The 15,759-nt window shown below is 39.5% G+C and overlaps 5 protein-coding genes across 5 annotated transcripts; 3 read left to right on the top strand and 2 right to left on the bottom strand.

Annotated features, from left to right (window-relative positions):
- Nucleotides 1–454: 454 nt before the first annotated feature.
- Nucleotides 455–925, top strand: LRA2 (L-rhamnono-gamma-lactonase; the record flags this gene model as incomplete). The annotated part of the gene is made up of 3 exons (XM_064830511.1): nucleotides 455–581; nucleotides 636–684; nucleotides 745–925. 3 exons carry the CDS (start codon nucleotides 455–457, stop codon nucleotides 923–925), a joined length of 357 nt encoding a protein of 118 aa, XP_064683013.1.
- Nucleotides 926–1,342: 417 nt separating this feature from the next.
- On the top strand, nucleotides 1,343–2,305 carry ATC70_011316 (uncharacterized protein; the record flags this gene model as incomplete). The annotated part of the gene is made up of 4 exons (XM_064830510.1): nucleotides 1,343–1,399; nucleotides 1,451–1,651; nucleotides 1,711–2,019; nucleotides 2,075–2,305. The coding sequence occupies 4 exons, from the start codon at nucleotides 1,343–1,345 to the stop codon at nucleotides 2,303–2,305; spliced, it is 798 nt and encodes a 265-aa protein (XP_064683012.1).
- Nucleotides 2,306–2,574: 269 nt separating this feature from the next.
- On the bottom strand, nucleotides 2,575–4,860 carry RPS22_2 (40S ribosomal protein S22; the record flags this gene model as incomplete). Its single annotated transcript, XM_064830509.1, has 5 exons — nucleotides 2,575–2,675; nucleotides 2,731–3,461; nucleotides 3,525–4,523; nucleotides 4,581–4,662; nucleotides 4,716–4,860. The coding sequence occupies 5 exons, from the start codon at nucleotides 4,858–4,860 to the stop codon at nucleotides 2,575–2,577; spliced, it is 2,058 nt and encodes a 685-aa protein (XP_064683011.1).
- Nucleotides 4,861–9,591: 4,731 nt separating this feature from the next.
- On the top strand, nucleotides 9,592–11,713 carry TPO3 (spermine transporter; the record flags this gene model as incomplete). Its single annotated transcript, XM_064830508.1, has 8 exons — nucleotides 9,592–9,653; nucleotides 9,721–10,020; nucleotides 10,178–10,206; nucleotides 10,258–10,314; nucleotides 10,370–10,540; nucleotides 10,590–10,885; nucleotides 10,942–11,371; nucleotides 11,430–11,713. 8 exons carry the CDS (start codon nucleotides 9,592–9,594, stop codon nucleotides 11,711–11,713), a joined length of 1,629 nt encoding a protein of 542 aa, XP_064683010.1.
- A 1,617-nt stretch (nucleotides 11,714–13,330) lies between these two features.
- ATC70_011313 (uncharacterized protein) lies at nucleotides 13,331–15,092 on the bottom strand (the record flags this gene model as incomplete). Its single annotated transcript, XM_064830507.1, has 4 exons — nucleotides 13,331–14,568; nucleotides 14,631–14,797; nucleotides 14,879–14,918; nucleotides 15,005–15,092. 4 exons carry the CDS (start codon nucleotides 15,090–15,092, stop codon nucleotides 13,331–13,333), a joined length of 1,533 nt encoding a protein of 510 aa, XP_064683009.1.
- Between the last annotated feature and the right edge of the window lie 667 nt (nucleotides 15,093–15,759).

Below are 15,759 nucleotides of genomic sequence, written 5' to 3'. Positions count from 1 at the left end.
AAAGAGTTATCTTTTATGCCTCTCCTACTACATGTCAGAGAAGATGACCAAAGAGCTAAAAAAAAAGAAACATTGCATTGAAAACTCAAATGCAAGAAAATGTGACCCCACTGCTTACCAACAATTACAATAAAAATTCATAATCTCAGTGTTATCTAAACAGATGATTTACTAACGTAATGTTCAACTTGTCATCAGGCAATTGCATTACTTGATGATCCATCTGTGTCATCGTCCATGGATTTGAAATTAAAATGGCCTGATCTGACAATGGCAACTGACAGTTGTCCTACTAAAGGTGACGTCTTCAAGTTGAAAATATCCCATGCTTGCAACATCAGTAACAAATTGGATCGGGGAGACGAATCTGAAAAAAACAATAATTTCGACCCACCTTTACCCCTTCTCTTTGTGCCAACATCCATCTCTCTCCCCTCTCTTTATATAAATAAAAATGGCTTCTCGTATTCTCAACTCTCAAGTCGCTGCTTCCATCAAGCGCGCTGGTGTTCGTTTCCAATCCACCGCTGTTGATGGTGGCTTCACCGCCGAGCGTGATGCCATCAAGCACCATGCTGCTGGTAAATAATCTCTAATGTCTAATTTGAATATGTATTGACCAACATGAATGCTAGATGCTGCTGGTACCTGGAAGAAGATCTCCATCTTTGTCACTATTCCTTGGTAAGATCATCAAATGTACAGATATTTCGACTGGCCAACTAAATATAGACACCTTGTTAGTCTTGCCGCTGCTAGTTTCAACGCCTACAACCTTTACGAAGCTCACCACGAACATCAAAAGCACCACCCCAAGGAGTGGGTCAAGTACCCTTATATCAACTTCCGTGCTCGTGATTACTTCTGGGGTAAGGAGTCTCTCTTCTTCAACCCTGATGTCAATCTCTCTGCTCAAGAGGAATAAGCTACTCGACACTCTTAAATAATTATCTACATCTCGCTCAGACATAAAATAAATGGACACAACAGGATTAGAAAATAATAAATCTATTATTTTGGAAGAATCAAGATTGGTTTCATATTAATAAATTTTACAGAAACGCTTCAACCAAAGACCACTTGACTTATCTTTGAATGAAACAATGGGTCGTCTTGACACAGCAGCATAACTCGATACCAGTGATGTAATAGACAAACAAAAAACCTACTCAAATCAGGGTTTCATCAACATACCATGTGTGCTCAAAATGTGCAAATACAACAAGAAATGCTCACATTACATATCTAAAGAATGAAGACCAAGCCATTCATTTAAAAAAGGAGATTTTCATCATCGTTGTCAAATGTCGTCTTTACTTCTCTTTTACAACACATCTGCAAAATGATTTCATACACCCTCCGAAAATGGATGTTCATTATTGCACTAATCTCCATTACAGTAAGTATCTTTAGACAGTGTATATAGGACAATGTCTAATAGATCCGCAAGTGCATCGCTGCCCTGTTGATTTTGCAAGTGATCTGCAGTAGCAGCAACATCAGTACCTCTGTTTATGACCAACAATTTCATAACACACAAAGCATTGAAATTATGCAGTCTTTTCACATCCAAACAGAATGGCTCCACCTGTCTGTAGTCATCTTGTACACTACTGGTCTTGTCATTACAAGTACAGCATATATTCATTGGGTATTAGATCAACTTGATTTGATGATACCATTTCTAATCACTGTACTAACGGTTTGCAGTATTTCGTTCCTCTAGCCGTATTCATCGGCATCCAATGGATATATTCTACCTTTACACTATTGGATCGAGATAATTATATCAAGGATCAGCTGCAATTATCATGGCAAGCAGCTTACAAGGACAATGTGCTTATATTGGAAAACATTCAAAATCAATGGAATTGCCAAGGTTTTAGTACCACTTTTGATGAGCCTGCTTTCACCTCGACTGAAAATGTGGATACTGCTTGCTACCCTATATTATCAGAGACATTTGGGTCCACTATCTACATTTGGGGCATTGGACTATGGGCTGTCAAAGTGATTCAGGTAAGTTTCTTGAGTTGAGTGATACAGCATTTGGTAACAGTGGGAAATCTGATAGATTATTGGTTTAATGGCATGCTATGCCCTTTATATCCACGCTCATCACGAATTTAAACAAAACGATGAAGAGCGAGGTGCTATTCAGCTACCAGAGCATAATTCCGACATTGAAGAGTACACTGACAGTGATGATGACGATGACGATGATGCAGCTACCATTGTGGTGTTACCATTCACACATGTCAATGAAAAGCAGCCTGTACAAAATCATGGCGAATACCCCTTTTGATACCAGTAATTAATAAACAAGCAATCATGATTACATGTAGCATTTCTTTTTACATAAAGACAAGACTTAAATATATAAAAATATACTATTGTTTGCGTCAAGAAAGAGGAAATATACTGTATATGAAAATTAAAATGTGAGCATGGGCAGGTGTGCGAGCGAGTGAGCAAATCAGTTTACTTGAAGTGAAAATATATAAAAAGAAAGAGAGGATATGTATTCAATGAGTTAAACAAAGAAAAGGAAAGGAAAAAGAGAATAAACATTTTTTAAGCATTGATAGGATCATAGCTCCAAATTCTGGCGCGATTATCACCAGAACCTGTAGCAAAGAGAGGTCTTCCCGATGGGCTAATGGCAACAGAAATGACTGCAAAAGATAGTGTCAATACAATGCAATTACAGACAATACGATTGAAACTTACCAGAGTTTTTGTGTCCTTGCAACATGAATTGTGTTTGACCGGTACGAGGGTCCCAGAATTGCACGCCACGATCCTTGGAGCCGGAAACCACCCAACGACCATCTGGAGTACAACCGACAGAGAGAACAAAGTCTTTATGGCCACTAAAGGTCATTTTACAAGGACCTTTGCTTCTGTCTCTATCCATACCCATACCACGACCTTCGTTGGTGCCCAACTGCCATAATTTGAGTGTCTTATCTAAACTACCACTCACAAGCATTTTACCGTCTGGCATAAAAGCAACAGAGTAAACGCTATCCTTATGGCCTTCCAATCTTTCAAAAAGCACACCAGACTGTGTATCCCAGATTCTGACCATTTTATCCAAACTAGCAGCAGCAATGACACGACCATCGGGCGAGAAAGCGACACTCGTCACTCCAGGATCCTTTTGATCATGATCTGTAATGCGAAGCACATGAAGACATTTGCCGTCTGCCATACTCCAAATTCGTGCTGTGCAATCACCAGAACCAGATGCAATCATACGCCCATCACGACTAAAGTCTAGAGAGTAGATGTCTTGTTGATGGCCTACAAGAATGTTTCTAATGCGTTTCTTTTGAATGTCCCAGATTCTAATTTGCATGTCCTCTGCTCCTGTGGCAAGGTAATTGCCATCAGGACTGAAGCAAACGGAGCGAATGTACAAATCTCCTTCAATCTTGATATTGTCGTCTTGCAAGACACTATTCAGGTAAAAAGTCAGCAAAAAAGCAGCTCTAATCAACGCTTTAAAAAAGGAGACTTACGCAACTCTTTGTGATGTGGCAACATCATAGATAAATGTAGCACGGTTACAACCAGCGGCAAGATAGCGGCCATCTGCACTAAATTTAACACAACAAACGACGCTGGGATGATCCAATGTATGAACTAAATCCACCTTCAATTGGCGAGATGTCTTGGGGTTGAATAGTGCAAACCAATCTTGACCTTCCACTTTCATGTTGGCTGGTACGCTTTCGGGATCAACATCAGCTAAACCTCCCTGTTGTTGTGCGTTTGTTGTAGAAGGACTGGCAATCTTGTTGTTAGGTGGAGCACCGGCACCGCGAGGCACCATGGCAGTATTTACAGTTTGGGGTGGAGTAGGTACAGATGAAGTAGATTTACGTTTCATGTTGGGTGAGTCTTGAGAAGGTTGCTGTTGAGGAGGTGGAGGGCCCGCTGATGAACCGGGACGGTTGGGATAGTTGCCGCCATATCCGTTACCCCACTCTTGTTGCTGTTGCTGTCTCTGCTGCTGCTGAGGATGAGCAGACGCAGGTGGTGTCGGTATACCTCGATTAGGTGATTGACCATAGCCAGCATTAGGTGGTTGCTGTTGTAATGGAGGTGGAGGAGCATTGGAGCCACCGTTCATGTAAGCGCCTGCTGAGGAATTGGCAACTGCAGAGGGAGGAGGAGGTTGAGATGATGGATTATAGCCATGTTGAGGTGGAGGCACTTGTTGAGGTCCATTGGGCGATTGCTCGGCCATCTGAGGTGGAGCAACAAGGCCTGGAGGCCCTTGATTGCCATGGGCGTTCATGATGCCACCAAAGTAATTGGAGCCAGGCCCAATGTTGGGAGGTGGTGGTTGATGTGATTGTTGTTGTTGCTGAGGATGGGGTGGTTGCTGCTGCTGCTGTTGTTGCTGCTGCTGCTGAGGGTGAGGTGGTTGCTGAGGATGACCAGACAAAGGCATGCCAGGATGTCCACCACGACTTTCAATTTGCTGACGAAGCCTTGCAATTTCATCCTCGTAACTGCAGAAACGCGAAAACTCAGCATCGTGTTGTCATGATGGCTCTATCAGTACTTACTGCTTCTTTTGGCTCTGTTGAGTGCGCTCAAGCTCTAATAAACTTTGTTGAAAACTGTTCATTTCAGAGATTTGTTGATTCACTGTATAGACATTTAGTGTACGACATCAAGCACTTGATATATCATTACTTTACTCTTGTGTTCGAAATCGTCTCTCTGCGATTTACAGACATACAATTCCTGAGCCAATTGGTCAAATTCACCTCGTATCGAGTCCAACATTTCAACGACACGGCTTTGTGGCGCAGGTACCATGGGACGATGGTTATAGACTGACATTTTTCTTGAAAGGAGATACACAAAGAAGAACTACACAACAATGATTCCAGTTAGAACATCAACATGAAAGCGCGTCCTTTTAGTTATGGACGCTTTCGTGTGGTGGTAACAGAGTCGAACCTTTTGCTACTGTTTCTTGTCACTTGGAAGAGGCAGGATGTGTGGTTTTTACTTTGTAAAGAGGTCTTGAAGTTGATAGAATTACAGAAATAATATGATTAATATCAATTCCTAGTGTTGTTTCTTTCTTTCACTATACGAATGAAATTGAAGAATTTGGACGAGAGAAATTTGTGCAAATTAATCCAGTGTAGTATCAATAAAAGGGAAAACAGGAAACAGAAGAGGAAAAGAGAGAGAAAGAAGGAAAAGAGAGGGAAAGGAAAACAACAAAAAGAGAAAATTTTAGAATACAAGAAAACTACGAGGGGGTGTGCAAATCTTTTTTTAAGGCGCACAACCTTCTTTTCACCACATCACACATAAAAGGTCCTCTTCCATCTCACCTCTCCCCCCCCATAGAAGCCTCATGTGAGCTTGATATGATACATATTTCTCACTCCCCCCCCCCAATGTCCAGTTGCGATCATTGACCCTTATTTTCTTTTTTAATACATTTGCTGTTGTCTTGAAATTCATTTACCGTGAAACTTGTAATGATTGAATTAGGTTTTAGCTCTCAGTCCATTAGAGTCATGACTGATCTGTGGCTCATCGTGATTAGAAGCATGAAGCATGAGTAAATGCTGCTTCAAGCTGTTGATATACTATCAATTATTGATTTGCTGATGTTTAAATGTATAGCAAAACCGTATTGTTGTTGTACAACGGCATTTGTCCGATTTTACAAGGTAAATATAGACATGTAATGTGGGTTTCTCTTGCTTGGAAAACCTCTGAACAGTCTTGTACAACGTAAATCTCTCTTTCTTTAGCTCAATGGAAGACTAGCAAAGAGAAAAGACTGTAAGATTCTGGAGTATCAATCAGAGTCAAATGCTGGATGCAGCTTTTATCAATCACATTTGTTAATGTACCTCTTTTATACAGTTTCCTAATGAAAACAGTTTTTACATGCATTAGTACGTATTTGAGTTTGAAAAGCCAACCCTAAATTGCATGTGTTGATGCCTACATTTGAGCATTTGCAAGGACGCATTGAAGAGGGAATGTTCCAGTGTTGATCGGCTCAGTGTATAGTTTTTATATATAAATCGGATAAATGATCAAGCCAGATTATTGATGGGTACCTGGAAAGATGGCATTGGCCAATGTCCTGATCTATTTTGTGATACTTTGCTACGCAGATGTTCAGTCATTTATACGAGACACCCTCGGAAGCACAATCATACTTTTCAAACATCGGACATCTACATCATGAAATGAGTCAGTTCCTGAGAGAATTTTTCATGTTGTTGGGTGGAAGAAGATTTGACTCTGTACAACTCTACGGAAAATCAAGCAGTCTAGTACAAACAAGTAAGGTTTGCATGTTGCACTTAACCTTAAGTAAGATACTTTACTGTAAATGGTTACTCTAGTCTTAGAATCACCATCTCCCAAAACAGTACACATCACATGTAACATGAAATCTAGAACGCACTGCTGATTCATCTCAAGCATAAAGCCCCTCTGCAGTCTTGTGGGATATTAATTCACTGATGCAGGTTCCCTCAGCAAGAATTTGGAGGTCACTTGGATTATAGATCTTTCGGCTTTTGATGAAATCGGGCATCTCGATATCCAAAATGTCGATTTTTGTGGTTGGATCTGTCAAGAGACACTCAGAGATACTTGACACATGTAAAGTTAATAATAGCTTAAAATATTATATGATAAATTCAGCTATTTATTGCCACCCTCTTATTTTCTGAGATTTTTGTTCCCCTGAACAATATTATCCATATATTTGAAACAAGCAAGTTTTATGGAACTTTTCCAATTTTTCTAGGACTGATATGGCGCGTTTTCGATTTATATATTCTTTGGCATCCTGTAATTAATATGAGCACAATAGATCAGAACTATATCAAGGATAAGTAGGCTGCCCTGAGCATTGTATGCAAACCATTCTCTGTTGACAGTGGGTCTGAGAGTGTCAAATCCCCGATAGATCCGCAAACCATCAAACACAATAGGAGAATTTGGCTAATATAAAAAAAGTAGACATTCAAATTGAGTGCTTTCTTACCAAGAATCGTACTTCTTTCTGAATATCACTATGCTACACATTGACAATCATATTATAATAAATGTTCAGTCCCTAGGCACTTTTACAACCCTCATATGGAGAGTTTCCAGGCATCTGTCAGGCCTGGCTCACATGTGATTAACGATTTTACAACCAATCAACAAAAACCACTTTATTTCTATCCTCTGCTCAATGCTGTCAACGTTTTCTTTGAACGACAATCTAAAGCCTCAGAGATTTCCCTACTTACTGCAGACATGTTATGCAGCCCATGAATTGTCAGTGTCTATATACGTTATTAAATATAGAACGCAAAAAAATAGCATGATTAACGATAGTGCTATGGCTTGCCACCTATTGTCCATACGCTTCAAGGACATTGAGTTTGCCAGTCAGCTCCACCAGCCAAAATTAATTCAAGCCCAGATTAATATTCTGTTCCAGATTGGCCAAATTTCAATAGTTTTGAACTCGATTGAACTATTTTAGCAGATTCGACTAAGTAAGGTATACTGATCATTCTATGCACCTTTAAGCTTTCTTGGAGTGCTTTTCAAGGCGCATTCAATGATACCAAATAAGATAGTTGTTTTGAATAAACTTACTGAATAATTTACGAAAATATGAAAATAGGTTTCTGGCCAAAAAGTCGAAACTTTAAATGTCAAAGTCCCACAAAGATGATTCCAGGCGTTACGTTGAATCGATAGAAACATTTTGAATTAAGATATATCATAGTAAAAGTCTTCGTTATCAAGGTGAAAAGTGCGATCGTTTGATTTTCGATGAAAACCATGAGGGGTACCTCATGCTTTTTGGTCGATTCTTGGCCATGTTTTTTTGGTCCCCAAAAAGTTGAGCAAAGGTGTCAGAAAGTAACTGTTAGATGAGAGCAATTGTTTGGTGCTATTCTGACCATCTAAAACGGCCTTGAACGGAAGAAAACTCAGTTCAAATGCACTCAGATTTTGCTGTATCAGGGGCACTAAGGAATAAAAAGGGGAAATACCGGTATACTGCTTGCCCGTATATGAAGTAGTTACGCGTATATGGATGTAGAGCATCACATAAGAATCAGATTCATAGATAATATAAAGGATTTTTATATGTAAGTAGAGGGACAAAATGAAAGTAGCAGTATTTTGTTAAGATGAGCAAGGGCAATCGGTAGCGCGAACTGCCGCTGTGTAGGTTGGTTTCCACCCGAAGTGTCGAAAGGCTCGTATTCAATAATATGATTCACTGTTAATATCAATTTTAGCTAACCAAGAGACATATATTACCTAGTTCATTAGATGTGTAATCAACACCGAGAGTGATCAGGAGTACAGATACGTCGTTTGAATAAAAGCAATTATTATTTCACAGTGTCATCTAAAACCAATTGATTTATATATCACAGGAGATGTGATTCTCGCTTTTAATTCTGTGATACAGGTCCCTTCTGAAGACAGAAATTGAAATCAGTTCAAGGCAATCAATTAAAGTTTATGAAAAATGATATCATCATTTGCATTTCTGATAATATAATGAGGAATTGCAACCTCTCACAAGACAGACATTGCCAATCCGTATACCTTCAAAAAAAATAAGCTTTTCAGGTTAGATTCAATTTCAATGCTTTTTGTGTTCAGGAAATTCGTATCGAAAGAAGGAGAGAAGCAAACTGCTAGAGTGGTTATATATAGAGTCATGTTTTAAGCTAACAAGTAGGGTGATACGACAAAGCAGAGGCCTCTAACAGTCATGAACAAAAACTTTCTGGGATCGACCATGTGCTTCTAAAGTCTAATCAATTCATTAATAATGTTATCGACACAAAAACATCAACTTAAGGTAAATGACTGAGCGTCTGTGCTTCCTTTTTGTATTGCCAAAACATGATTGAGAAATCATGCGATTCATTTGACAGAATGGGGCCATGGTATTCATTTAAAACAACTTATTAGGTATACCGACGATGTTGTCTACGTGGTACTAGCTTCTTTTTTTTTTTTTTTTTTTTTTTTTTTTTTTTTTTAAAAAAAAAGATTTTCAGTTGACAAAGGAAAGAAGTTAATCTGCGGTGCGCACTTCTCCTTAAATGTGATCACATCAATTGCGCTTTTCACGGCAATGCTATACTGATTGATGTGTATTAAAAGACACATGGAACTGCAAGCACCGACTGCTGTATGCAGACACATACATGACTACATGGGACATTTAGTTTTTGCATTGAAACAAACAAACAAAAGATTTCCAGCATAGAAAGAGAAAAGGTGGCTGAGCGTCTTGGAAAAGAGTTCATGGTTGAAAATATATGGGAACCCCTTTGTATTCCTAAATTAACACAGTTGACAAAATAAATAATAATAAATATAGTATGTACTCTACAGTTTGTATGATTAAGGAGCATCTGCCTTTGCTCGTTTTAAAGTTTAATCGTTTTGATACATAAAAACCATCAACTACTTTCTCTTGTTTTCCTTTCTTCCTCTCTGATTACATACATTAGAAACAAGCTTTAGGCCTGCTTCAATTTAATTTCCCTCTAGACAATGATAAGCAGCAATCAATCAACTTTTCAAGAGTCTACGGCAGCTCCTTTGTTTCCTGATAGGTATATAAATACATTTCCTGGACTTATTATGCTCGTTTTTCTTTCATTCTTCTCATATTCTTTGTAGTTCGTCTTATTCTATCCAAGAAAACCCTCATCAATTGTATCATCATCATCACCATCAACGCTATCACCGCCAGAGCTATTACCACTCACCGTCTTCAACAACAACAACGATCAATAGTCCACTTTCAAGTCCTCAGATCCTGAATCACTACTCCACCACATCATCTCCTTACTGCTCTTTAACAGAGCTCTATCCAACAAATCAATCCATCTCATCCATGCTTTCATTATCGTCACCTTCGCCACCTTCAAATTCCTTGCCTGCGAATAGCTTCAATCAGAGCAATCATAATAATGCTAGGTATGTTGTGTAATCCGGAAAGTAATCCGATCAAAAAGTGCACGAAACATGAATCGTGTAACCCACGCAGAACTTGCATTGGGGAGAGGAAAAAAAAGCTGTTATATAAACATTACTTTGACCTGTACCACTGACCACATTCTATTATCGTGTTTAGTGTAATTCGTTATGATGTAGCCTTAGAAGGTATATAGACAAGCTTCATTTGAGTCAAACAGGCTAATTCAAATCCAATAGCTCCAACGGCAGCATCTCAGAAATTAGAAGAGCCACCTCTAACTTACCTCAATAAAGGTATGACTCCAGCAACTGTAAAGACACAAGCATTACATAACTTCATTTTGAACAGGCCAATACTACAACATCACCCTTAAAGACAAGGACCGTTATGACGGTGATATCATCAGCACAGTAGTCATCACATTTCATGATGAGAGCCATCGAGTAAGTGCAACAGATTACTGGAAATTCTGGTTGACTCAGCAGAAAGACGGAGAGGATGCAAGAGCAGTTGAATTAGGTACTTGAAAAGCACTTAACCTCGTACAAACACTAACAAGTATCTATAGATTTGTCAAGATCGAGTGGAGCACAAGCCATAGAGGGCAGACATTTCGACCGTGTTTCATTTCGATGGAATGGCAAATTAGGTGCTTCCGTGCATATTCGCTTCAATTGCTTGTCTACAGATTTCTCAAGAATCAAAGGTGTCAAGGGCATTCCTTTGCGTCTACAAATAGAAAGTGAACAGGCACATCCATTCGTCACAGCAACTGCTACTACTTCGCATCATCTACGTCAACATCTCCATCAACATCCTTACATCGAAAAGACATATTGCCGTATCAAGCTGTTCCGTGATAAGGTATACATCAAAGCTGTTACCTGGTATACATTAGACTCATCCATTTTTTTTTCTAGGGTGCTGAAAGAAAAAACAAGGACGATGCAAAGCACATTGAGCGTCAACTGGAAAAACTACGGGGCAAAAGTGGTGAGCCACATCCTCTATGGCTAGCTTTCTCTCCAACATCTCCTATCACTCTTTTCGGCGAACTTGTCCCACCTGAAGACGATGAAACTCATCACCAACAACTGCAATCATTGTTTGACGAACGAAACACGCTCCCATCTGCTTCACCGGTCGGTGGTCATCTTCCCCATCATGCACCTGGCAATAGCAGTGCTAGTAACAATATCCATTTGCCACCTCCTGTTCCTACAAAGCGCAGCTTCAGTAATTTAAGTAGTAGTTCAAGCGACATGAACACATTTGCTGCTAATCTTCCAGGCGGACCGCCTATTGGACTTGATCCCACATACATACCGCAACGAAGACGCCGTGTAGCCAGTAAGTTTGTATCAGCTTTTATACATTTCCAAATGCTAATGGTTTATCTCTTTAAAAGAACTCAGTGTGTTGGTCAAATTCCATTCTTGTGAGGTTTATAGAGCAATCTATCTGGAACATCTGACAGTCAAAGAGCTCATTGAAAAGATTATCCAACGCATGAATATCAGCATGTCTGTATCAAATGTTCTTCGCAAGACCACGGGAAAAAACAATAAGTCAATGCTCGTCAAGGTAGAAGATGATGTTATACAAGACATGTCCGAACAGCAAGATATATTGCTCGAAACGGAAGCTGATCCTGATAATGAAAATGCAATCAATCTCATTCTAAACTTTTAGTTGAACGAATATTCTATAAAGACAGTATGTGTCTTTTTCTCGTAAATAGCTCTACCATAATGAAATGTTTATACCAATTAATTCAATCGCTAGTAATAGGTTACTTCATATGCACAATCAATGTGCAATGAAATAAATTGATCACATTGTTACACTTTGAAATATAAACAAAATATATGAGTGGGTGTAGTTGAGGATCACCAACAAACAGAGATTCAATCTAGAGGGTTATGCATTGTTTGTGTCGTATACTACATAATGTTACCTCTGTTCGAAGCGTTTTATTAGATTATGGTAAAAAGTTCATAGTCTATCTTATATATGCTTCTCAAATACGACTATATTAAGTGTAATCAACAGAGCCTGGCATTTCAAGACGGACCCAATGACTACATTCATCACGGAGTTGCGTAGAAATTTATGTCTCCTGCTAATATATGGTACTGTATTGTTTTTTTATAACTCATCATTACGCGTGAAAGCTATTCATAAACCACCTATAATTGTAGATCTAACTCTTGGAATACGATGCTCCAAATCTATCAGTTTGCAAACAGCCAGACATCATATGCGTATTAACTCATACTATTCAAAAGTATGTAAAACACAGCAAAAATCGGACGTATTTGAACCGTGTTTTCTCGCGTTGAAAGCCGTTTTAGACTGCCAGAATAGCATCATACAATTCCTCTCATCCAGCAGTTACTTCCTGACACCTTTGCTCAACTTTTTTGGGATCATCAAAAATCGACCAAAAAGCTTGAGGTATCCCTCATGATTTTCATTGAAAATCAAACGATCGCATTTTTGGCACCAAAAATGAAGACCTCTACTATGGCATATATCAAGTTAAAATGTTCCTCTTGATCCAACGCAACCTCTGAAACTTTGTTTGCGAGATTTTGATAAGTAAAATCTCTACATTTTGGCCAAAAATCCAATTTCATATTTTCTAGCATTGCTCAATAAGTTCACTCAAAGCATATATTATACTTGGTACCATTGGGTGCGCCTTGAAAAGTACTTCTAGATTGCTTTAGAAAGTATAGGATGATCATCATAGTTTGTATAGTCAAATATGGCAAAATAGATCAAAGAAGTCGAAATTCAATCAGAAAGATCTATTTTTTGATTAGTCGGAGATTCAATCAGCTTTGGTGGTGGCTGGCGATAATATATGCATTTCTCTCAACGCAATCAATGTTTCTGAAGCTGATAATAAGATAATTATGCATTGGAATCACTATATTTTGAGTATTTACTTTTTCTTGTATCTTATGCATAGTATGTTTAAATCTTAAACGGTTCTCAAAGTCCAATGTCATAGTACACATACACTAGTCTCCGCAAGAGCTACCTTGAAGTACCACCCGAGCCGTCTGATGGACATTCCGTGCCTGATGCAGCTACAAGATCTTATTAATAACGAGTTCAAAGCTGGTTCACACATGCAAAACCCATAAACTTCGTTCAGATATCATTAAAAGATATATCAATTCCTTTTTGATAGTTTTTAATTTTATTGTAAATCAGTTATAGAGTAAATAAATATAAAAAAAGGCTATTTCAGCAATCTTTTTAATTTTTATATTTTAGTTGGTGTTGTTGCTATTGCATTTATTGGGAACCCATTTCCTTAGCGAGCTCTTCAGCACGCTTTTGAACATCGTTGATATCACCTTGCATGTAGAAAGCAGATTCGGGCAAGTTATCGTGCTTACCACCCAAGATTTCTTGGAAAGAACGGATGGTATCAGCGAGCTTGACGAGACGACCTTCGTAACCAGTGAAGACTTGAGCGACAGCGAAGGGTTGAGACAAGAAACGTTGAATCTTACGAGCACGTTCGACAACGAGCTTATCTTCTTCGGAAAGTTCATCCATACCCAAAATAGCAATGATATCTTGGAGAGACTTGTAGTTTTGGAGGATTTGTTGAACTTCAGTGGCAACCTTGTAGTGCTCATCACCGACAATACGGGGATCGAGGATACGAGACTTGGAATCAAGAGGATCGACAGCGGGGTAGATACCCAATTCAGCGATGGAACGAGACAAGACAGTGGTGGCATCCAAGTGAGCAAAAGTGGTGGCGGGAGCAGGATCGGTCAAATCATCAGCAGGGACGTAGACAGCTTGGACGGAGGTAATGGAACCGTTCTTGGTAGTAGTAATACGCTCTTGCATACCACCCATATCAGTGGAAAGGGTGGGTTGGTAACCGACAGCGGAAGGAATACGACCCAAAAGGGCAGATACCTCAGAACCAGCTTGGGTGAATCTGAAAATGTTATCAATGAAAAGCAAGACATCTTGACCCTCATCGTCACGGAAGTATTCAGCAATAGTCAAACCGGTCAAAGCAACACGGGCACGAGCTCCTGGGGGTTCGTTCATTTGACCAAAGACAAGAGCACACTTGGACTCGCCTTCCAATTGAATGACACCAGTTTCAATCATTTCATGGTACAAATCGTTACCCTCACGAGTACGTTCACCGACACCACAGAAGATGGAGTAACCACCGTGAGCCTTGGCAATGTTGTTGATCAATTCTTGAATCAAGACAGTCTTACCGACACCAGCACCACCGAAAAGACCAATCTTACCACCACGAGCATAAGGAGCGAGCAAATCGACAACCTTGATACCAGTCTCGAGAATTTCGGGAGTGGGGGATTGGTCGACGAATTCAGGAGCTTCAGCGTGGATAGGACGGTGAGTCTTAGCGTCAATGGGACCACGTTCATCAATGGGTTCACCGATAACGTTGATGATACGACCAAGGACCTCCTTACCAACGGGAATGGTAATAGGAGCGCCAGTATCAACAACCTTTTGACCACGGACGAGACCTAGTTATCATTGCATTAGCCAATCGTATCTATAACATCTAATCAGATTTACAGTTGTTTACCTTCGGTACCATCCATAGCAATAGTACGGACGGTGTTCTCACCCAAATGTTGAGAAACTTCAAGAACAAGACGTCCACCGGAGTGGTCCTTGACTTCGAGAGCGTTCAAAATAGCAGGCAAGTTGTCTTGTTCGAATTGGACATCAACGACAGCACCAATAACGGAACTATATGAATACATTAGCATTTGACGTTTCAATCGACATTTCTCCATATATGCAGTTTGCGTGTATGTATTGATTTCTTACCGAATTTGACCAGCACTAGCAGCGGTAGCATAAGTACGAGCTGTTATGATTGTTGATGTTGTTGTTGTTTGTTAGAAATCAAAATAACCAGGGTTGAAAAATCAAAAATCAAAAACTAAACAATACCTGAACGAGCAGCTTGGGCAGCCAAGGGGTTGGCTTGAAGACGGAAGGTGCTTGAAGCAACACGACCGAGAGCACGAGAAATAAACATAGCTTAAATACCGAGGGAAAGGGGTGAAAAAAGGATTTTTGGAACGGTAAAAGGCTTAATTCCTTTTTTTTTCTCTTGTTCATCCCCCCCATCTTGTTCACTTTTTTACACCCCTCCCCGTTTTTTAGACGCTTTTGGGCCTTGATTTCAAAATTCTATTACGTGAATACCCAAGCGGGGGAGGACTGAGTGCCAATAACATCACTAACCAAGTAGCAAACCACAAGGGGTGTTGAGGGGGGTGGTTGTTCTTCACTGAGTGTTAAATTTGACATGGTTGTGGAGAAGGCAGATGGTTTCTGTTTTAGGCTTTTGTATGAAATTTCAATCTAATGTCCTTGAGTTTGAGTGTCATTTCTGTCAGATCACAAAATCAATTCGTTGCCATGGCAACAGAATAAAGACTGTATACATATGAGATTTGATCTGTTAGCAAGTCAATCTGCATTTACTAGCAATATATCATGAATTCATGACCTTTCTTCAACAAGATGTAGCATTGACAGGGTTTTCTGACGTCACCTAGTGTCCTTCTCTCGCCCCCTAATCACTTGTATTTTGAAAGTCCAACTTGATCAAAATGACCACCACCCAAATTTTTTGTAAACCAAATAAGCAAAATAACAAAAAGGAATACCTTCAACTTTTTCTCTTCACCGAAAATATC

This window comes from Mucor velutinosus (genome assembly GCF_035048745.1).
Source record: "Mucor velutinosus strain NIH1002 chromosome Unknown tig00001564, whole genome shotgun sequence".
NCBI classification, from domain to species: Eukaryota; Fungi; Mucoromycota; class Mucoromycetes; order Mucorales; family Mucoraceae; genus Mucor; species Mucor velutinosus.
Note: the sequence above shows the minus strand (reverse complement) of the source record. Positions and strands in the feature narration are given on the sequence as shown.